Source organism: Halichoeres trimaculatus, unplaced genomic scaffold (genome assembly GCF_033239565.1).
Source record: "Halichoeres trimaculatus isolate MK-OKI-2021-1 unplaced genomic scaffold, fHalTri1.1 fHalTri1_scaffold_17, whole genome shotgun sequence".
Lineage (NCBI taxonomy): Eukaryota > Metazoa > Chordata > Actinopteri > Labriformes > Labridae > Halichoeres > Halichoeres trimaculatus.
In genome coordinates, this window is record NW_027437195.1 from 16,866,402 (window position 1) to 16,887,687 (window position 21,286).

General features: G+C 40.4%; 4 protein-coding genes across 5 annotated transcripts in view; 2 read left to right on the forward strand and 2 right to left on the reverse strand.

Annotated features, from left to right (window-relative positions):
- Positions 1-104: 104 nt before the first annotated feature.
- pld4 (phospholipase D family member 4) lies at positions 105-3,771 on the forward strand. Its single transcript, XM_074692796.1, has 10 exons — positions 105-341; positions 437-597; positions 1,787-1,970; positions 2,069-2,187; positions 2,269-2,398; positions 2,484-2,684; positions 2,845-2,984; positions 3,064-3,229; positions 3,339-3,435; positions 3,563-3,771. Exons 1-10 carry the CDS (start codon positions 291-293, stop codon positions 3,763-3,765), a joined length of 1,452 nt encoding a protein of 483 aa, XP_074548897.1. The 5' UTR covers positions 105-290; the 3' UTR covers positions 3,766-3,771.
- A 2,135-nt stretch (positions 3,772-5,906) lies between these two features.
- srp14 (signal recognition particle 14) lies at positions 5,907-8,271 on the forward strand. Its single transcript, XM_074692795.1, has 5 exons — positions 5,907-6,051; positions 6,788-6,860; positions 6,972-7,084; positions 7,173-7,205; positions 7,375-8,271. The coding sequence occupies exons 1-5, from the start codon at positions 6,028-6,030 to the stop codon at positions 7,462-7,464; spliced, it is 333 nt and encodes a 110-aa protein (XP_074548896.1). The 5' UTR covers positions 5,907-6,027; the 3' UTR covers positions 7,465-8,271.
- Positions 8,272-8,392: 121 nt separating this feature from the next.
- On the reverse strand, positions 8,393-17,124 carry xgb (x globin). The gene is made up of 5 exons (XM_074692794.1): positions 16,706-17,124; positions 11,125-11,232; positions 10,444-10,564; positions 10,223-10,303; positions 8,393-8,651 (listed from the first exon to the last, which is right to left on the reverse strand). Exons 1-5 carry the CDS (start codon positions 16,981-16,983, stop codon positions 8,532-8,534), a joined length of 708 nt encoding a protein of 235 aa, XP_074548895.1. The 5' UTR covers positions 16,984-17,124; the 3' UTR covers positions 8,393-8,531.
- Positions 17,125-17,990: 866 nt separating this feature from the next.
- Positions 17,991-21,286, reverse strand: part of LOC141806691 (pleckstrin homology domain-containing family G member 3-like) — a 37,651-nt gene continuing 34,355 nt past the window's right edge. The window contains exons 18-19 of one of the 2 annotated variants that reach the window (XM_074692330.1): positions 19,418-20,879; positions 17,991-19,318 (exon numbers count right to left, since the gene is read on the reverse strand). In XM_074692330.1, coding sequence (XP_074548431.1) covers positions 18,687-19,318; positions 19,418-20,879 — 2,094 coding nt within the window. In that variant the 3' untranslated portion in view covers positions 17,991-18,686. The remainder of the gene's footprint in view (positions 19,319-19,417; positions 20,880-21,286) is intronic. The other variant, XM_074692331.1, reaches the window with a different exon arrangement.

Sequence of the window (21,286 nt, forward strand, 5' to 3'; positions counted from 1 at the left end):
CTTGGGCAAATATGCCTCTCAAAGCAGAAATGAAAGTGAAAACAGGAACTGTGCCGCTATACAAAGCTGTTAGGGCTATCACCTCCGCTCAGTTTCAGATGAAAGCTGTGGAGGAAGAAGCTGTTGTGGAAAAATATCTTCTTGAGTAAATGCTTTGAAACTTATAAAACAAAATTGCTTCTCTGGCATTTGTAAGTGTGCACCAGCCTTGAGGCTGAAACAGCTTTGACTCTGAGACAAATATTTCCTGCTTGTAAAGTTGAACAGGGCGAGGACGGCTTGAAGGAAAAATGAACTCTTCATATTCAAGACTTGATGATGGCTCTGATTCCAACAAAGGGGTAAGTCTGCATCGATTGTTCCCCAGCATTCTCTCTCTGTTTTGTATGAGTCATCTCACTCTTCCTGTGTCTTTTTCTGTGAAACTGAACGGCAGAGGTCGACCAGCTGTGTGACATTAGCTGTAGTTCTGGGCTGCCTGACAGTTCTGGGTATTATTCTTGCCATTGCTGTGCTGGAAAGACCATCGGCCCCTAAAGATCACGAGACACTCCCTGAGGAGGCTGCTGGGAGCGATTTCTCTGCAGACCAGTGCCGGTAAATGTGTTTCAAAGACAAAGAGGTTAAAAAAGCTCATAAACTGTCCTTTATTCATTAAATAACTGCATGTTTTACATGTGTAAATGTAAACTTTGACAGGGGATGATACAAACTTGTATTACATTCAGTTTTCAGAGTTGATGTAGAGACACTGTAGTGAAATGATAAACTATTACTCTTCAGGACATTAAATAAGATGTAAACAAAACAGAAAACAGTGTTTTTCAGAACAGTGTACACCCACATTTAATTAAAATGGCATAAAATAACAAATCAGGTGTTAAAACAAAACTTTTTGGGGAAGCTGTGTGCCTGATATGAGTTTCATGTTGGCAGCATGTTTCAAATGGTGGAAAAATGTGAATAAAAGACTGGAAAAGCTTCAAAATGCTAAAAGAAATACCTGATGGAGAATCTCTAATTTGGCTAAAAAAAAATTTAGAGAATGAAAGTAATTTGCCTTTGAAGGGACAAGACTCAAAACCAATACTGTACACCTTGGACTTTTGCACCCTAAAGATACACCACACTAAAAAACAAACATGACTCTGTAGTGGAAATCACTGCATAGTCTCAAAAACACTATCAAAAAGCATGCAGTGGTTTAACATAGTACACTGTTCATTTCTGCATTCACAAATGGAGGTTAAAAGTGAATGATGATGAGATAAAAGCAGATTTAGAAACGCTGTCTCTGTGCACAACAGTGTTTAAGGTGGATTGAGGTGAAAGAGAAAATCGTCCTGAAGTCTGATGAGTCAGTGTTGGAAACCCTTTTTGGAAATTATGGGCAGTGTGTCCTCCATTCTGAAGAGCAGGAGGTGAAGGGACGGTTGTATTAACAGCTTAGAGTCTGAGCTCTGAAAAACCCGGCTGTACTGACTCATCACACGTTTTAAATGTTGGCTGCATTGTAAAAAGTCATTTCATGTAACAAAGAAAAGTCAGTTTCAACTCTCTCTCTGTTTGTTTACATCTCAAACAGCTTCCCAACTCTTTAGAGGCTGGATTATGTAATCTTTATTTTGAATATTGTTTGAAAGTTGTTAACTAGAATTGAAAATAAGTTTCAAAAAACCTTCAGTTTCTACATGTCAACACTAAATGACTCTGAATGTTTTTCAAATGATCATTTCCTCCAGTTTTCTGAGCGTTCCTTCAGCAGATACATGTTTCCATCTCTCAGCATGATCCTGGTGGAGAGCATCCCTCAGCATGTGAAATATAAAGCCAATGCAACGTTTGGTATCCCTTTGGAAAAAGCCTGGAAAGATCTCCTCTCCATCGCCAAGTATCAGGTGGATGTGGTCTCTTTCTACTGGACCCTAACGGGGGATGACATCAATGTCAACTCCTCCTCAGACATAGCTGTGAGTTGAGAACTAAACAAATAAGAATTAGAAATTAGAATGTGAAACCACTGTTGAAAATGAAAAAGGAAGTATATTAAGTTGTTTTTCCTCATCAGGGGAGAGAGATCCTCAAAGCTCTTGGAGAGTTGCCCTCCAGGAACGTGTCTGTCAGGCTGGTGTCCAGCGTTCCTGGTGTTCCAACAAACTCTACAGATTTTAAGACGCTGAAAGAAAAAGGAAAGTCACTGTCCACTTCTTGTTTTCTGCTCTTGTTTTGTAATGCATTGTTTTCACTGTCTTCTCTTTTGCTGCTTGCAGGAGTCCAGGTGAGGAAGGTGAACTTTGGACGCTTGACCAGGGGCGTCCTGCACAGCAAGTTTTGGATTGTTGACAGAAAACACATGTTTATTGGAAGTGCAAACATGGACTGGAGGGCTCTCACACAGGTAAACGATAAAATCCATAAGCACAGCTGTCAGTTTGAAACATGAATACACTCTGCAGGACAGTTTCACAGTGTCGACTCTGTAGGTGAAGGAATTGGGAGTTGTCCTCTACAACTGCTCCAGTTTGGCAAAGGACCTGCATAAGATTTTCCAGTCCTACTGGGTGATGGGGCTGTCTAACAGCTCTCTGCCACAGCCCTGGCCTGCACAGTATGACACTCCCATCAACAAAGAGCACCCCCTGCTGGTGAAAAGTGATAACGTCTCCAGCTTGATCTACCTCTCAGTGAGTTTAGGTTTCAGTTCCTTTTTACTAAAAATTGTTTTCACTGTTTTCTAAGAAGTGTCTGTGGGGTGTGTGAGTCATAAAACCAGCTCAGTGTCATGACTTTAGCGTGTCTACTGTTTTGGCTGGTGTCTTCACATTATATTTGTACTTCCCTCAGGGTTCTCCTCCACCTTTCTGTCCTCCATCAAGGACTCAGGATCTGGAAGCTATTCTCTCCATCATCTCAGAGGCTGAGCGCTTTGTTGATGTAGCTGTCATGGAGTACTTCCCCACCACACGCTTTGAACGTCCTCAGAGGTGAACCTTAACCTCAAAAGAAACCTTTTTACCCCCTCCTTTTTCTTTATTTGTCATCACTTACTCTTTTCTTGAGCAGATACTGGCCCTTCATTGATGATGCCATCAGGAGGGCTGCTTTCGAGCGGGGGATCAGGATCAGAATGCTGATAAGCTGTGGGAGAGACTCTGATCCAGCCATGCTGCCTTTCCTTCAGTCTCTGGCAGCGATGAATGACCCACACCATCATATCAGCGTCCAGATAGTAAGATGTGACACAGAATATCCCTCCTAAAAATCCATCCTCTTTGTAGAGACTAAAGTCTGCACCTCTTGTTTTTTTTTTTCTAACCAAATCGTGTTTTATTTTACAGAAAGTTTACATCGTACCAGTGGGGAACCATTCTGATATCCCTTATTCCAGAGTTAACCACAACAAATACATGGTGACAGATAAAGTGACCTACATAGGTGAGTAGCTGATCACCTCCAGGTTTATTAAAGAGAAACTTCTTGTGTATCAGCATGTTGAGGAGGAGGAGTTCATTTTATACAAACTGGTGAATTATCAGCTACATGACGTGTTGTCGTTCCTCAGGTACCTCCAACTGGTCAGGAAATTACTTTTTGACCACAGCTGGAGTGGGACTGGTGATTTCCCAGCATGCTCCCCACCCTATCTGGAAGGCCAAAGCTCTGCAGAACCAACTCAAAGCGGTCTTTGACAGAGACTGGTACTCTGAGTTTGCTGTGCACCTCACTGACCTGAAACCCCACCCTGACTGTGCACTGTCAAGATAACACACACCCCTGCAGCACAGCTTCACCTTCATCTATTTTCCTATTAAGACAAAGACGTGTTCTCTATCCTATGATTTAAGCTGTACAGGTTTTTATGATCAAAGGCTGAAAATGGTTCTCACTGGAAGTCTTAAGTTAGCCACATATTTTAAAATCTGTTCAAGGCATGAGAGAAAACAAGACGTCAGGTTGCCACTGACTTGAATTTAGCTCAAGATCATTTATCAGAGCAGAAGATATAAAGTCAGTGCACATTACACATCTAGATGTTGACATTTACTTTTAATATGACTGATTTCACAGCTGTCTTCATCTCTCACCTGCTCTTCCCTCTTCTGAAACCACCTCTTTTCTCTCATCTGTCTGGAAAATATCAGATGGCAAGAGGGACTTGGTAAAAGATACTGTGATCTGGAACAGATATTGGGACAGTTGTTGTATTTTATTGTTCTACTGGCTTTGTGATTCCTTGCCTCCTGCTAGAGTCATTGTTGTGTGTTCTAATTGTGCGATTGTGATTGAGCTGGCATCGTTTGCAGTGTTGAATATAAAACTGTAAAATAGTTTAGTCTATTCAGGACTTTTGTCATACTATCAGCAGTCATGGAAGACTTCTGCTGGACTGTCTACATTTTTGCTGTTTGCAGTTTATTTGCTTCACAAACAACCAGTTTGGTCCAAAGGGAATCATGGTACACACTTTGCACGTCTTTAAAAATAGTTTTGATGATTCTGTAGCTTTATTATTTATTCATGCTTCACACAGTTGTCAGATCATTCAATCAAAGTGTCTAAACCCAGTAAAACCCTCGCTTACCGCTTGTAAACAGAGCAATAGTATTTCAGCCACTTTTATGGTATGTAATAGCGTCAGATGAAGGGTTTGTTGTTCCCTCTAAGAATTCTGTCTTAATTTGTTGCACTTAAGAAGATAAAAGACTGAAATTTCCCAACTTTACATGTCTAATGATGATCTTTGTGTCTGTTTCATCAGATAACAAATGACTGATGATAATGGTATTAACTGGCCCAAAGACATTCTTTCACACAGGTTTAGTTTGTGTATGGTTGGAGGTCTTTTATTCCACATCTGTGTTCTACACACCCAAGTTTATTTCACAACAAAGCAAGCGTTAAGAGCAGTGTTTATGGCTGCATATTTTTAAAACAGATCACGAAATTAGCTATATAAATTATTCATGGGTTTTGTGCATTAAAAATGATTTCAACTTGGTTTTGTTATGCTAGTAATAACTGCAGACAATGCAAATAAAGATGAATTTTCTGGTAGTGAGATTTCTAAAGCAACTATATTATACAATCATTATAATCCTTCATCAGGTGTTTGAGTCTGCAACAAATTAAGAATACTCTTTAAATTATGTAGAGAATATCATTTGATAATCAATAATCTGTTTAAAGGAAAATCATGCTGAAGAGAGCGGTATGTCTTCATATGTTTATTTGATATTTTTGTATTCAGAATCATGTATCTTGTGAATATTAAAAGCATGTTTGAAAGTGGAAAGTAATGTTGGAAGGAGCGGTATGATTGGGTGAAGGAACGGTCATTTAAAAGGGCTAAAACTGGAAAATGTCAATTAGTGCAACTAATGTTTTCATTAAAAAATTGATATTGTGCAAAATAAAATATCATGATTATGATCTTAACAGTCTACTCCACTGTAAAAATGAAATTAGGACACTTTTAAACCAAATGACCCCAAAAAAGAGAAAACATTGATGTCTATGACGCACTTAATACAACCAAACGCACATTATAAAGTTCAGAAATGAAAAAGTTTAAAGATACTCATCAATTGAATAATTAAAAAATAACTTATTTCATCAGTAAACTTGCATAACTTCAGGCAGGTGAATTATTTAACACTTTTCATGCTTTCGTGGCCACATCATTTGACAGTTGAAAGGGACTGATTCTTTAATTAGTTAAAATGGTAGAAATTTATATAAAATATCATGATACAAACAGAAATACTAAATACAAATTTAAACCAACATTTAAAGTAATGTTTTAACAAGCGTAAAGCATATTTTTGATACCAGACCTTATTTGCCCTCGACCTGACTTCATGTTTGTTGTGTATTTCCTCCTCCCTGCCTGTTGGCGGCGCTGTGACAAAAGAGCTCTGCGCACTGTAAGGGGGGCAGGGCGGGGCTCCGGCTTGTGTGGTACGTGTGCTTCACAGCAGATAGCCTGGATCAGTGGAGCAACGCTTGTGTTGAGTCGAAGACAGAATTATGGTGCTACTGGAAAACGACTCGGTAAGAATAATAAACGCTGTCCTGACAACAAGACGACTTGATGTTGTTAGCTACACTGTTTTAGTTTCTGCTGTCGAGTCACGCTTACAGTCATACAGCTAGCTATTAGCTTCTGCGGTAGCCCAGCCAGCCCTCGGCTGCTAACGTTAGCTTGAAGCTAACACTGTTTTGTATTCTGTTCGTAGATGATTTTCTCTGGAGTTTCTTGTATGTTGAAAGCCTGTTAACTTGATTTTTAGTATTACAGTTTTTTTGTATCACATAAAAACTAAATGTCTGCTGCTACAACCTTTGTTCATTGAAACCTACAGTCAGTTAACTGTTAAACTCGAGTTTAAACTGTTACAGTTCTTTGTAGTGTGGTAATCAACAACATGATGAATCATGTCCGACTTAAGTAAACAACACGCTGTAGTATTTTAATGAAGTTCAACAGTTGTTTCAAAGAAAGTATAAAACCAGCTGAGTGTTTGGATCAATTATCATCTCTGAACCATGTCATTGAATGATGAAGCATTACATGTAGCTAGCATTTTGAAAGAAGTCTTCTCATATGTTTGCTAGTGTGGTTTTAAATGAAGAGGGAAGTCAGAACATTCATTTCTAAATCAGGAAACCTCAACACAGGCAACTCCAGTGACTGACAGAGTTTAACTTTGTTGAAGAGGGATGTTTTAAAGAGAAATCTGAGAATAATATTGATTGTAAAAATATCTCACTGTGCTCTGTTGTCCAGTTCCTCACAGAGCTCACTCGGCTCTTTCAGAAGTGCAGAGCATCTGGCAGTGTTGTCATCACACTAAAGAAATGTAAGTGGATCAAAGTTTTCTCACAGTTGATAGAATGTGCTTTGATGAGAAGCTGTGAGATTTTCAATTTAATATTTGATTATCTTAATTGCTTGTGTTTGTTCTGTGCAGACGATGGGAGGACCAAGCCAGTGCCTCGAAAGGGCCACTCAGAGTCATTCGAGCCAGCAGACAACAAATGCCTCATCAGAGCATCTGATGGCAAGAAGAAAATTAGCACAGTGGTAAGCTTTCCTGCTGATCTGTTCCTTATCTTTTAGGTGATTAATTGTCGAGTGTAAATGCTGAATTCTCTTTTTTTTTTCATTTCAGGTCAGCACAAAAGAAGTAATTAAGTTTCAAATGGTAGGTTGAGCCTCCCTTTGTGCCAAGTTCACATCCTGAGTTTCTATGATGTGTTTGATTGGGTCTTCTTGGTGGGATTCAGAGACTTTTCAAATGTAATCTTTTGATTTCTTCTCTTTGATTAAACCAGCTGTCCAAGCCTAATCAGAAAGTGGATCTTCTCTTTCAGGCATACTCCAACCTCCTTAGAGCTCACATGGATGGATTGAAGAAGAAAGATAAGAAAAGCAAAAGCAAGAAAACCAAAGCCACTCAATGAGAAACAGACTCTCTCCAGCATCTTGGGCACCTAAACTGGCCTGTACTATCTGAGGGAATGGGAAAGACCTTTACTAGGTCCGTCACCCCACCTGGCTTCCTCCTGCTCACCCAAGGACTCAGAAACACTGTTCATCCACCAGGTGGCTGCTTTGATATCACACCATATTGTGCATGGTTATGTCTCATCCTCAGCGGCTTGGTGGCGTTGGTGACGAGGAACAGAAACCCTGAGGAGAACACCATCATTTGTTCTTCAGAACCAGGTCTACAACAGCTGTGTTACATCTGGAGTAAAATCTGTGGGGCCCAATCATTAGCTGCCTTTCAGTCTATTTAATTGTTAGAGTCCATATTTATGTTGTATTTACAGCTGACAGGTGAGCTGTGCTACCATGTTTTAATTTGATGGGAAAAAATGTAAATGTGTCAGTTATGACCCTCCATTTCTTTTTTTATGTCAGTGAATGAAGTTATTGTAAACCTGAGTGGAAAGAGATTGAAGAATCAGATTATAGTTTGTTTTCTCTCCCCAAAATTAAATTTTTCTTTTTCCCCTTGAAGAAAAAGTAATCCAAGCTCTCTGCTCTGTTTCAAACCACCAAAATGTAAAACTTGTAGTCTTAAAACCTGGATGGAGATGTATTTTTCTGAGCCGGGACAATGACGCAAAGAAGGCTCAAAGTTCTGGATTTACTGAAAGGCATGTTTTAGTTCTGAACAGAGCGTATTGGCTGTAACTCTGATGAGGTCATTTCTTTTCATCACAGGGCAGGATTAAGTACACCAGTATATATTCTGTTCATTCTTTCTGACGTCATGTCCATCTCCTGCTGAGTCCTGCAGAGGAATTTAAGTTCAGAAATAAAGTGCATTGTTTGATAAACATTTTTGAGCTTTCTTGTTGTTGCTTTTTGTTCGTTGTGATAAAAGAGCAATGATTGTGTTAAATATGAGTAATGTAGAAAAGAAGACAGTAAATACATTATAAATACACTATATACATGAACACAATTCTGTGCTGAGTCAGGAAAACAGTCTTGTGTGTTGGTTTGGAGAAGATCTGTTTCATAGCGCTGTGTGGCTCTTCTCTGGTCTCTCTTTAGGGGAGAGGGTGAGGAGGTGCTGCCGTCTGCTCTCCTCCTGGTATCCCTGCTTCATGAGGCTTGTAATGTACAGGAACATGGTCTGCAAGGAAATGACAAATCCTTACTAAGTTTAAAAACAGTTCTCTGAATCCTACCTGTTAGAGTCTTAAACATCTTATCTGCGCGAGTCAAATTTGTGTTTTGGTAATAAGATTGTGTGGAGTTGGCCAATACCAGCAAATCAGCTCCTGTTTTTATGACATACCTGAGTGTATTCAGGAATTAACCAACTAGTCATCATCACCGCATTCCTGCAGTTGTGTCACAGTGGTCACATTCTCCCAACCAGCTATGGCTACAGTTGGTTATTTATCTTCTAAAACACAGGTTGTCCTGTAACATGCTCAAAACTTAGATAATCGAAAAGGGGCAGCAGTGAACTTTAACTGTTTGAGGGGATTTCTTGAAATTTTTTATGACAAAATGAATTTCACTGAAAAGAAAAGAAGCAGGCCAACAACCAATGAATTGGATAAATAACATGCTTCCGGTCAAAATGTGTGAAAATATTGGTAAATCTTGATTTTTATGAGATATTCAATTGATGTTCAAATTTATGTTATATTAGTTCCAGGTAAACATATGTCTGCACTTTTTCAAGATAATTCTTGAACATAGTGGTAACTTTGAATTACATGGATACACCACTAGAGGGCGGTAGAGGGCATTATTTTTGTAAACGTAAACTCAGATTCATAGGTGAGTTTTGGTTTAAAACTCTTCTACAATCATTGGAATACAAAACAATGCAACAGTTATGTTGAGTAGAGCTGAAACAATTCCTCGAATTATTCGAGGTACTCGATTACAAAAAATGATCGAGGAATTTTCTACGCCTCGAGGAATCGTTTAATTTCAAAATAGATCAAAGAGTGGCATTTCAAATAGAGTTGACGCCATATTTAGAGAGTTTTCAGACCCCTCAAGCCACCTCGTTTTCAAAATAGCAACTAGACACAATTCTAGCTTATTTTCTGGAGTTTGGAGACTAATATGAAAGCATGTATTGATCTGCATCAGCTGCTTGTATCCCATATCTCATCAGATCGCACGGAACTTGGAATTTATCACCCAAAGTCACTTGATTTTACACTTGCTTGAAACAAATTTTCATTTGAAAAATAACTGCTCTTTAACTTAACAAAAATGTGTTTTATCCGATTACTCGATTAATCAATGGAATACTCGAATACTAAAATATTGGATAGCTGCAGCCCTAATGTTGAGTATAAAATGTTACTGCATCTTGATTTGAGATTTATATGGCTCAAACCACATCATCTCACAAAATCTATAGTGGATTGCCTAATATTTCTGTCCTTCACTAATGTCTATATACAAGTGATGGGTGTAAAGGGCATTTCTCTTGTATGTCTGTATTAATAACACTGGACATCTCAAAGTAACATGATATAATGTGACAAAGCTCATCATGTTTTGCCCATGCATGGTTCAGTGACATGTGCATATCACATCAGTCAGGCGTCAGTCACACTAGTTTCCATCCTGACATGTTCAGAACTCTGTCGCTGCTATAAGCTCGACACAGATAGAGGTCTCTGATGTTGACTCATGCAAAATGATACACAAAGTCTGCACAATGTCCCTCACCTTCCACGCCTCCTCCAGCTCCTGTGTCCACCTCTCTTTCAGGATGGGCTGCACAGCACAGATAAATTCTGCTCCCACGTACTGGAAAAGTGTGAGACAGCCGATGAGGGCGTTATCATTCTTGATGAGAAAAAGGGCTAACATTTATGGCTCAACTTTCTGTGATATTACTCCTTATAACGGTTTGGCTGATCGAGTCTGGTAGATCAGTGCAATCTTACACTGTAGTATTTAGGTGGTGCGTTGTAATGGTAATGGCTCTTTCCCAGCTCCAAAGCCAGAGCTTCCAGTCTGTCCAGCTGATCCAGTCTGGCCACGCTTTTCTCAATGAAGGACATCACCCTGAAAAAGAGGAGGGGGAAAGAGACTCAAGCCTCACTGATCCATCAGTTAAATATACAATTACAGAAGGCTACTATTGAATATAAACATTCATAGTTTGAAGTACACTTGTGACAGTTTAAAATCCCCCCTAAAACCTTTGATGACCCTGCAAATAAACACCACAGCATCATTTTCCTTTGTTTTTGAGCAGGTGTGTGAGCAGAACAGAAGCTGAATATGGAACAGAGAGTTAAAGAGGGTTTTTCTCTCTGATCTGTACCTCTTTGGAGGACCATTGGGCTAATACATTATTGCTGTGATGCCACACTATCCACTGCCTGCACTGTCACATCCTCAGCCAGTAATTGGCTTCTTTGGCTTCATGTTTAAAGGAGCACAAGGAGGCCCAATGCACCCTGGGAGATTGCCAACAAGAGGCTGTGATAGATTCTACAAGCTGTCTGCTCTTCATTATAATGATGTTACAGTCTGAGGTGTGTAGCTTCGGTAGTCCAAACCGTGATGAAAGAAGAGAAAAGTATCTAAAGGCTCTGGGCAGTGCAGAGCTTGTGTCTGACCGTAATCCGTGTGCCCTGAGCTCCCGGCTGGTACGCAACCTCTCCAGGTCCTCCACGTCTCGAAAGAGGAAGAAGACATCCTTACATTCAGGATGGGTTTCAAATAATCTGTTACCAAGACAAAAAACAAAATCATTTGTGGGCGTCCAAAAGCAGCCTGTCATTTATTTAACACCAAAACAAACTAAAACACTGAGTTCATTGACACTGTCTGTCTTGTAAAGCATCTCACTCACACAACTATGCTCCTGTGTTATGGTACATAATAATATATAACAATGTGTAACGATCATACACTGGATAATTAATGGACGTAGACCCTGACATCTCCTGTCCATTTCTGAAACAGTTTTTGAATCAAACTGTCTATCCAGGCCATATTAGAAGTGGCAAAGGCTTCATGTACAGCTATAGGGCGCCCGTCGGCCACGTGACCTGTGCTGTGCCTCTGATTGGGCGAGCTTGTGACCTCTGAACCACCCGAATTAGAAAGAAAATTCACCTCCCATAAAGTGTGCCAGTTGTGAAATTACCAATTTCAATGGTTTCAATGGTTTTTTGAACCAGGCTGTAAAGGCTGCTTCAAAAGCCACTTTTTTGGTTTGGTGTGTTTGTGACTTCTGGTACTTTTGGAGCCAGCGTCAAGTGGACACTCAAGAAACAGCAGATTTTAGCACTCCAGCATTGTCTTATATTCTTAGACTGGAGGTTGCCGCTTGGTAATGATACTGAATGATATTAGGGCTGCAGCCATCGAATATTTTAGTATTCGAGTATTCTACTGAAAATCCCATCGATTAATCAATTAATCGATTGATCGATTAATCGAGTAATCGGATAAAATACATTTTTGTTTAGTTAAAGAGCAGTTATTTTTTGAATTAAATTTTTTCTCGTTAAGAAATATAATTTTCTGACACAGCATGTCAGTAAGAGCACTTGCTTTGGTAGCGCCAAAATTTGTAAACAAACTTTGACACAATTTTTGTGCCTTGTACATCTCATCAAATGTTGCGGACCCAAATGGCACCTGTTTGGTAGAATGACCCATTAGTCTCCAAACTCCAGAAAAGAAGCTAGATTTGTTGTTAGTTGCTATTTTGTATAAGAGGTAGCTTGCGGGGTCTGAAAACTCTCTTAATATGGCCCCAGCTCTATTTGTAATACCACTCTTTGATCTTTTTTGAAATTAAAGATTCCTCGAGGCGGAGAAAATTACTCCAGTAATTTTTGTAATCGAGTACCTCGAATCATTCGAGGAATTGTTTCAGCTCTGTATGTAATGATACATAATGACACTAAAAGATACAAAACTATACTTGAAGATATGTCTTGATGATCGTGCTAGCTTGACTTAAGTTAGGCTGAGTCTGTTTTATTCAGTATAGAAACTGCCAACTAAAGAATGAGTGATATCATAGAGAATATTTCCATGTATCATACATCAGTCTAAATTAGCAGTCTTCTGACCATTCACAGCTCTTTATTCTACATATATTCATTTCCTGATAAAAGATGATGCTGTTAACAGTGCCAATCATCAGCAGGGATAGTACTTGAATGTGAGTTGTCACACTCTTTATATCTCGCTGTCTCTGGAATTGTGGTTAGGAAATTTACAGAGCTTGGATCAGAGCTCACCTGCATATTCTTTTTTGGAATGAGACAGTAAGACAGCTGAACATGAAATGTGAGGACTTTTTGTATTTTTCATGTCAAATTGTAAACATTGGGCTCCTCAGTTTTGTCTTCTCAGCTTTAGCACATTGAGTTTGGAACAAAACAATTATCATCCTTAAAAACTGTGAAGGGAAATCTATAGATTATACTTCACAAGCTACATTGTTCATCTTGAACACACACTATAAGTGATAAAGTGAAATTGATAAGAACACCATGACACTGTTGCACAACCTAAACGGCCTCAACAAACATCCAAAATTTTGATTGACCAATGAGTTTTGCGTTGTACTCAACTTAAAGGAACAAGTTTCAACTCATCAACAATGCAATCAGAGGTGTATCTCATCCTGTATACAGTCGCTTCATCTGACTCTTTGAATGGAGATCTGACTATGCTGATCCTACTCTGTTCCTTCTTATCTACCCCCTGCTCGCAGTGGATTTTGAATCAAGCAATCAGGCTGTGGTGGATCTGCCATCCGTAAGCCAGGCAATCCATACCGTCTTAACTGTGACGACTGTGCAGTCAAAACTAGGATGGAGTTCAGCTTCAGTGAAGTCACCACTCAATCGACAATTACTCTTTCTTATTGGACCAAAACCAACTTGTCTTTTTAAGTAGAAAGTCTGAGCAGGCTGTCATCAAATCGAGCTGCCTCCGGCCTCCTGCTGAGTTACCTGTTGTTCCCTGTGCTACCAGACTGCAGCCACCTCCTCTGGATCAGACTTACATTGTGCTCATAATGAGATGCGGGGCTTATTGTATTTTCTACTTTTGAGTGTCACATCTCTGAGTGAAGGAAAAAGGAGAGTGGAATATGGTGATGAAAGGCACTAGAGGCTGTGAGCTGGTCACAGCGAACGTGTTTGAGTGCAGATATTAACGCCTCTGATGTAACGGCTTTTATGTGAAATACTGATTTAATTTCTCCATATGTTCATCAATTTATATTCCCCATTCAAGATTAGTCTTATTGATTTGAGCCTTGTGTTTTAACACATGAAACACAGAGCAGGGTCATTTAAATCAGAGCAGTAGCTGTCTATAAGACCTCTCAAAGATGGTTAAATGGAGGTGTTAGAGAAGGGTTACGCAGCCTAATAACTGCCAAGCTGAGAGCTCCAGTGAAATGTTACATATGTGGACTCTAAACTCTTGTTTCTGTAAGAAGGTGAGTAATTTCACATCCAGGCCCTTCATCTTTTTAAATAAGATGGATGAAGTGTATACAGAAAGTGTTCACAGTGCTTCACTTTTTCCATATTTTCTTATGTTTCAGCCTCACTCCAACATAGAATAAATTCGCCTTTTCCTCAAAATTCTATACACAGCACCCCATGATGACCACGTGAAAAAAGTTTTGTTATTTGGGGGATCTTTTTAAAATAAAAATCTAAGATATCACATGTACAGAAGTATCCCCAGCGAATGCTCAATACTTTGTAGTTGCACCTTGGGCGATTCAAGTCTTTTTCGTTGCCACAAGCTTGGCACACCTATGTCTGGCCAGTTTCGGTGCACAACTATTTTCAAATCTCTCTCAAATTCATGTCTGGGCTCTGGCTGGGCCACTCAAGGAGCTTCACAGAGTCGTTCTTAAGCCACTCCTTTGATGTCTTGGCTGTGAGCTTAAGGTCGTCCTGCTGAAAGATGAACTGTCGCCTCCCACTGAGGTTGAAAGCACTATGGAGCAGGTTTTCATCCAGGATGTCTCTGTACATTGCTGCATTAATCTTTTCCTCAATCCTGACTACTCTCCCAGGTCCTGCCGCTGAAAAACATCCCCACAGCCTGACGCTGACACCACCATGCTTCACTGTAAGGATGGGATCGTCCAGGTGAAGAGCGGTGCCTGGTTTCCTCCAAGCACTGCGTCTGGCATTCATACCAAAGAGCTCAAACGTTGTCTCATAAGACCATGGAGTTTTTTATTTTTCTCACTGAGACCTTCAAAGCAGCAGAAATGTTTCTGTACCCTTCCCCAGATTTGTGCCTCGAGAAAACCCTGTCTCGAAGGTTTACAGACAATTCATTTGACTTTATACTTGTTTGTTTTCTGACATACAGTGTCACCTGTGGGACTTTATACAGACAGGTGTGTGCCTTTCCAAATCATGTCCAATCAACTGCATTTACCACAGATGGATGATAAGTGAAAACAGGATGAACCTAAGCTCAATTTTGAGCTTTGTGGCAAAGGCTGTGAATACAGAAGTACATGTGATGTCTTTGTTTGTACTTTAAAAAGATTTAAAAAAAAAAAAAAAGTTTACGGTTTTCATTATGAAGTATTGTCAGGTTAATTTATTCCATTTGGCTGTACCAAATCGAAATGTGGAAAAAGTGAAGAGCTTTGAATACTTTCACTGAATGAATATTTCACAGCCTGTCTGAGCTCATAAAACTTAAAGAGAGAAAAATGATATGACAACACCCAAAAAGTGAAGTTTCAATAAGTGGGGCAGTCTTTTGAGAAGTTAAGTTTTAATTTATAATTTGATTTTAAAAGTTTGGTAAAACACCATGATGGACAGCCGTGGCTCAATCCTCTAACGCTTTTGATAGCGTGAAGCACCTGATCCATTATCACTGTTAGATCAATGTGTGTTCTGGGTGTTTTGTCAGCTCAGTTGAATTATGATCTAACCTAATTACAAGTTGCAGTGGGCAATTATCCTCTTGCTATTCACACCTCATGTTTAAGACCCACTGATGGGAAAAAAGAAAGTTGGCTGCTCTTGTTTGTCTAAGCCTATAGGTTTTTGTTCCCTGCGTGTGTCCTATACAATCATGCAGCTCAATAAACACCATGTGGAATTTTAATTACTACTGCTTTCATGTTGTGTTCATGACTGTTTTTACCATTTTCAAACAGCCTTAAGGGGACCTTATTAATATAAGAGCGCCCCTTATCTAAAGATGAATGTCCGTTTCAGTCAAAGTAAACACACAATGAAATCAGGTGGCTTTTATTTTCTGTAACAGTAAGTGTTCAGTTATGAGATACAGACCCTGACAGGCTGGATGCCCTGTGGACGCCCCTGACTCATAAGAGGCCCCTGTACTTCTATGCTAACATGTTAAGGTCAATCTGTTTAACTGTTAGGGTCGCCCAGGGGACACATGGCATCAACCGGGCTCTCAGCCATAAGCCTGGTGGCGACTTTACTGTACATCCAGGAGCTACTCTTTATTTGTTGGATTTATGCACCAAAGGCTAAATATGTTATCCTGGATACTGGTTATCATACTAATTGATAAAATGCATTTTCCTGTTGGCTGGTGCCCTTTAGTTTGTATTACCACGACAGACCTGGAGCTGTGTGGAGTGGACCTATTATGTAATGTTGTTAAGGATGTGATATGGAGTGATAAGAGGAGGAGGGGCACTGCTCAAAGCTCTCAATGAAAAAATGTGGAGCGGATGGCAGGACAGAGGGTTGCAGCTGAATCTATGGTAACCATCAGCATCCTTATTTTTCTTTCTTTCTTTCTTTCTTTCTTTCTTTCTTTCTTTCTTTCTTTCTTTCTTTCTTTCTAATGCATTTTAGGTTGTCTGGATTGGTTAAATTAAATGGCCTAAAGTGTATACAATTTAAAAAACACATGGCACGTGTGGTTGGAGAAAGTCTGGATCTATTTTTTCTTTACCTCGGATTGTCTTTGTCTGAATAGAAAAAAAATCCTCTGCAAACTAAAAACCTTATAGCTGTTTTAAAGCTAAGGAACGGCTCTGTCCATACTCAAGTGTATTCAGTGCGACCTTACAACACTTCATCAAGGCTACTGAATCAAGAGTCACTGATGTTCTTAACACATAACTAACCAGTATAGCTACAGATTTCCCAATATGCAATAAATTCTTAGTAAGAGTGCAGAAAAGTGAAAGCATCTTACCTTACGAACATTATAATTCCAACCTTAGCAATATCATCCCGAATAACTTGCCACGACTCTTTGATCTTCTGAATCTGATCTCCGCTGGGACACACAGCAGCAGTGAAAGTGTCTGTGTTTCTCTCTCCAAACTCCGCTTTTTCAGCCAGACCTGATATTGCGCAGCCCATTCTTAATAAGAAAAATATATAAGTGTCAAAAGACAATATTTTTTTGCGCCGCTCAAGGAAGTGAAGAGGCTTAATTGATTCTGTGACAGAGGACAACTGATGCTGCATCTGGTGTAAAAGCCCGACTCCGACTGCGTCATGAACTACACTCCCCTGGCCCTGTCATGATTCAGTGTCAAGTGAGCGAACACGAAGCGGTCAGGATGCCGGTTGTAGTAATTGGTTCAAAATAAAGACCCTACTTAATGAGGGCAATTTACAGGAATCGCTTTGTGAGTTTCAAGCTTTTATGTTGAAGGGTAATATTTTAACTTCCGGTCAATTCCCGCAGCTTTGAAAGGAAAACGGCACGCGCTCCGATAGAACTGTAGCAACCGCTAACTTGAGTCTAAAGGAGATAGTGCAATGTCATATTTAATGATAAACTAAATTAATTATATACCTTTCATTTTGACTCGTAATTTAAGAAACAAATAAACAGGAAAGCATTCACTGATACACACACGCAAACGGCTACCTTTTATATCTGTCGATGCATTTAGCAAGTTCCTACTACTCCTCTTTAAGCCCCCAAACACATTTTATCAACTATATAACCGTTGACCATTTAAGATTTTTTATTTAAAGATGATAACTTAGTTTTAAATTCCCTAGTTAATTGATTTAGGTGCCAAATTAACCATGTTATATATGTTCAATTAGCCCTACCAAACCAAAATAGAGTAATGTTTCTGCTAACTTCCGTTAGCCATAAAGAGCAGAAATGACGCATCAAGCTAAAAACACTTAACTCGGTTTTCTTACAGAAAGAGTCATGAAGATTGAATGTGAGGTTAATCTCTTATCTTCAGCCCAAATCTTTCAGTCACATCATATATGCATAGATACTGGCCTAGATTAGATAAACTAGTGGTTTTGCTATATCCTGTTTAACAGAAACATGCCAATTGAAAACATGTCTTTCACTAATGCTATAACTAGACTGACCCAGCTAGTGAGAGTGGGTAAATCCTCATAGGGACGCACAGCTGGATACAGAAGAAGTACGTGTGAAAATTTAACCATTTCTTCTTTTATTGAAAATTTTTGAAACTTCAAGTATGAAACAATAGATTTTCTGGAATGAAAAAGTAAAGAGGGCTGCTTTTGGTACATATTTACACGAGGTTTATCTCTCCCAAAATATACAGTTTTATAAATAATATTCAAGCAAATATACAACCTGTTGAGAAAAATAAAGCTCCAGTGATACAGTATGTGTGAAAACAGTTTCAGAAGCAACTACAGTGTCTGTGTCGAAGCAAATTACAGCTGTGACCACATGCATTAAAAGTCAACAAATACTAAAAGGAAACCCTCTTTGGTGTTGCCAGTAAGACAGCTTCTCTTGCTTCTCCCTGAAACTCAATCTTACAGTAAATAGTTAAATGATAATAGTGTAATAGTGATTATGTCAGGGATTATCAACACTGGAATGAGACCACTTAGTATATTATTATACAGAACCTAATCTTCAGTTCATTAAGGGACTATATACATACTTTTTTACAAACAGTTCAGTCAAAAATGTACAAATATTGCAATACACCTTTTTAAAGAAAGTATGCTCTCCCACAGTGATTATTTACATCCCTTTTGTGTCACACTGGTACAAACATCACCGTGTTTTTAATGTTGTGATTAACTCGTGCTAAGAACAACTTGCATTCTGTTTAGGGGGAGAAGAGGGGAAAGGGACGAAGCATCAGGTTACTGGTGGAAAATGTTTCCATGTGGTGGTCCCTGACAATAAAAATATATATTTCATGTTTTCACGAGCCTGTGCTTAAACTCTGGAACTTCTCTCGTAAGCTTTTGACTAGATTACTCTCTGATAATTTTAACTTTGTGGCACAGTCTGAGTCTTGGAGAGGGTTGTCAGTTTCTCTGGTTATCAGGGACACCTGGCTGGTCGTGTAGCAGGTCCTTGCAGGTCCCTGAAGGTTCTGAACCTCATGCAGAGGTACCATGTGATCCAAGGAGCTCCACCTGCACAGCAGGGGCTGGAGCTGAGGCTGAGACTTCTGTTGAGTCTGAGGCCAGTCCTCTACCACAGGACTCCCTTCTTTGTTTACCACTCCGGGATGTGTCCCCGGACAGTTGTTCAGAGCTTTGTGAAGATCTGAGGAGCTGCTGTACTTGCTTCTGTCTGTACAGAACTCCAGCATACCGTTTGGCACGGTGCAGCTGCGGGTTACTTTGGAGTGGGGGGTCTCTGTGTATTTGGTGCGCAGCTCCTGAACATCAGGCCAATGAAAAGGGTCTGACTGAGGACTCTGTGGGCCAGGGACTGTGCTCTGTGAGCCAGCTCCAGAGCTGGGGGTCTTGATTGGGCTGGGAGAACGTTCTTCATGGATGACCTCCTGATCACAAGTGTTCAATGGTAATCTCAGGCTGGGTTTACCTGTCAACATACATGCACAAACACAAACAAGAAAACATACTTGAGTTCACATATTCTTACCCTAGAAAGCAACATGTCAATCATTTGTGTGTTAATTACCCTTTTTCCTTGATTGCATCTTCTCCTCAAGGACAGCGGGCATACTCTTCAGGCTCTGCTGCTGCTGTAGTTGTTCTCGGCTCCTCTGCCAGATCATAGGTCTGTTGTTCTTAATGCGCTGGCTGTACTGACGAGCCAGCTGGAACACCTTGTTTTTCATCTTTCCCATGTCTTGTAGGATCTGGTCTTCCTCCATACTGTTTCTGAAGTTGATAATCTTAGGCAGGTGGCCTTGGTTTACTTGGATCTTTTCATCAGTTACGGGGGTCTTGGGGTCCTGACAGGATCCTTCCTCCACTGCTGGAACAGTTTTGACTGGAGATGAGATGGAGGAGGCAGAGCTAGTTTCAGAGGTCTCTAAAACCTGAAGTGGCTGCTCACTGGTTTTCACATTAGTAGTGTCTAAGCTGGTTTCCTGTGTTGCTTCTAACTCTAAAACATTAACAGTCTCATCTGCAATCTGCTGCACTTCCTGGTCTTCCTCCTTTGTTTCCATTTTCTGCCAAACCTTCAACATGTCTGATGAGGGACTGAACTCTTCTTCCTCTGTGGTCAGGGAGCTTGTGATGCTCTGAGATCTTGTCTTTTCTTCGTATGATCCCTGTGATTCTTTCTTTGGTTGACCTTCGTTTTTAGCGTTTTTATTCTTTTCTAAGCCGGGGAGGTCGAACACTGCCCAGGAGGTGGGGCGGGTCCGAGAGAGGTCTCTCCTGTGGACTGGGACAACCTGCTCTTGAGGGGTACTGTTGAGTTGTCTGCTCAGGTGTCGAACCAGACCTGCAGGGATGTAGGAGAGACTTTCTCTGCGCTTGATGCTGAAGTTGGCATCTTGGTGCTCAGCATGCTCATAGTATCTCCTGATTTTGTGGATGAGGAGGCGGTCTTGCTTTGAGAGAGTGGACCTGCACTCCTGGTCAGTGAGGGCATTCAGAGCAGGTTCCTGTGCAGGTGTGGACAGATCAACCTCAGACGTCTCCTTTGGCTCAGAGGATGAGCTGGCAAACATTTGGCTTTGTTTTTCCAAGTCCATGCAGGCTGAGGGGCTTTTGAAGACCTCATTTTCTATTGAGGGTGAGGGGCAGGCAAGAGGACCCAGGTCCTCTGAAACCAGACTGCTTCGTCTGGAGAGGCTGTGGATGAAGTGCTCGGCTATCACACTTGCCTGGTCCAAGACAGAGGAAGGTAGGATGCTTTTGTTGTCTGAAAGCACCTCCTCTTCCTCCTCTGAGAGTTCCCCGTTTGTCAGCACGCTGGTTTCCTCTACGATGAGAGCAGAAGAGTTACTCTTCCTTTCTTCTTCCTCCTCTACACTTTCTCTCGAGGTGTCCTGAGGGTCTGGTGTGACTGGCTCTTGTTGTGAAGGGGATTCAGGAGAGTCTGGGCACTGGGACTGCTCAACTGGCTGATCACCCATGTTTGCTTGAAGGACACAGTTCACAGGGCGCAGCTCCTCCACGTGGAGCTGAAACAGAACAGGAGGGTTTGGGATATTATTATGGGATGTTATCAGTAAAAAGGAGTTGATGCTCCATTTACCAGAAACTAAAAAGACCTTTTCAAAGCCAACCAAGCAGTTTAAAATTTATGATGCACATCTTTCATTTCTGAGGTCCAGTTGAGCTTTATTACCCAGAGATGTTAAAAATAACATTTTGGTAAACATTTAGGAGAAATTGTGGTGCCTTTTGTTGCCATGAAGCTTTTATTGGACCACTTTCAAAAACCTCAGTGAGTTCACAGGTGAACACTGCGTCTTTGCTGCTTGAATAGTTTCCAAAGTGCTGATAAATTTATTTTCAGGTGTTGCCGGCTCTCTGTGGAGTGCCTGAAATTGCAGAAAGTGTAGCCTTGAGCTGTGTGGTGGAGATA

Bases quoted from the DNA above. Each gene is read 5' to 3' on its own strand.
- srp14 (XM_074692795.1), top strand. From the start codon at position 6,028: ATGGTGCTACTGGAAAACGACTCG. The intron at 6,861-6,971 runs GTAAGTGGATCA...TGTTCTGTGCAG, and splicing joins TGTCATCACACTAAAGAAAT to ACGATGGGAGGACCAAGCCA. The intron at 7,206-7,374 runs GTAGGTTGAGCC...CTTCTCTTTCAG, and splicing joins AAGTAATTAAGTTTCAAATG to GCATACTCCAACCTCCTTAG.
- xgb (XM_074692794.1), bottom strand. From the start codon at position 16,983: ATGCAGCATCAGTTGTCCTCTGTCACAGAATCAATTAAGCCTCTTCAC. The intron at 10,565-11,124 runs GTCAGACACAAG...CCTCTTTTTCAG, and splicing joins CTCAGGGCACACGGATTACG to GGTGATGTCCTTCATTGAGA. The intron at 8,652-10,222 runs GTGAGGGACATT...ATTTCCTTGCAG, and splicing joins AGCTGGAGGAGGCGTGGAAG to ACCATGTTCCTGTACATTAC.
- pld4 (XM_074692796.1), top strand. From the start codon at position 291: ATGAACTCTTCATATTCAAGACTTGATGATGGCTCTGATTCCAACAAA. The intron at 342-436 runs GTAAGTCTGCAT...ACTGAACGGCAG, and splicing joins GCTCTGATTCCAACAAAGGG to AGGTCGACCAGCTGTGTGAC. The intron at 2,188-2,268 runs AGGAAAGTCACT...TTTGCTGCTTGC, and splicing joins TTTAAGACGCTGAAAGAAAA to AGGAGTCCAGGTGAGGAAGG.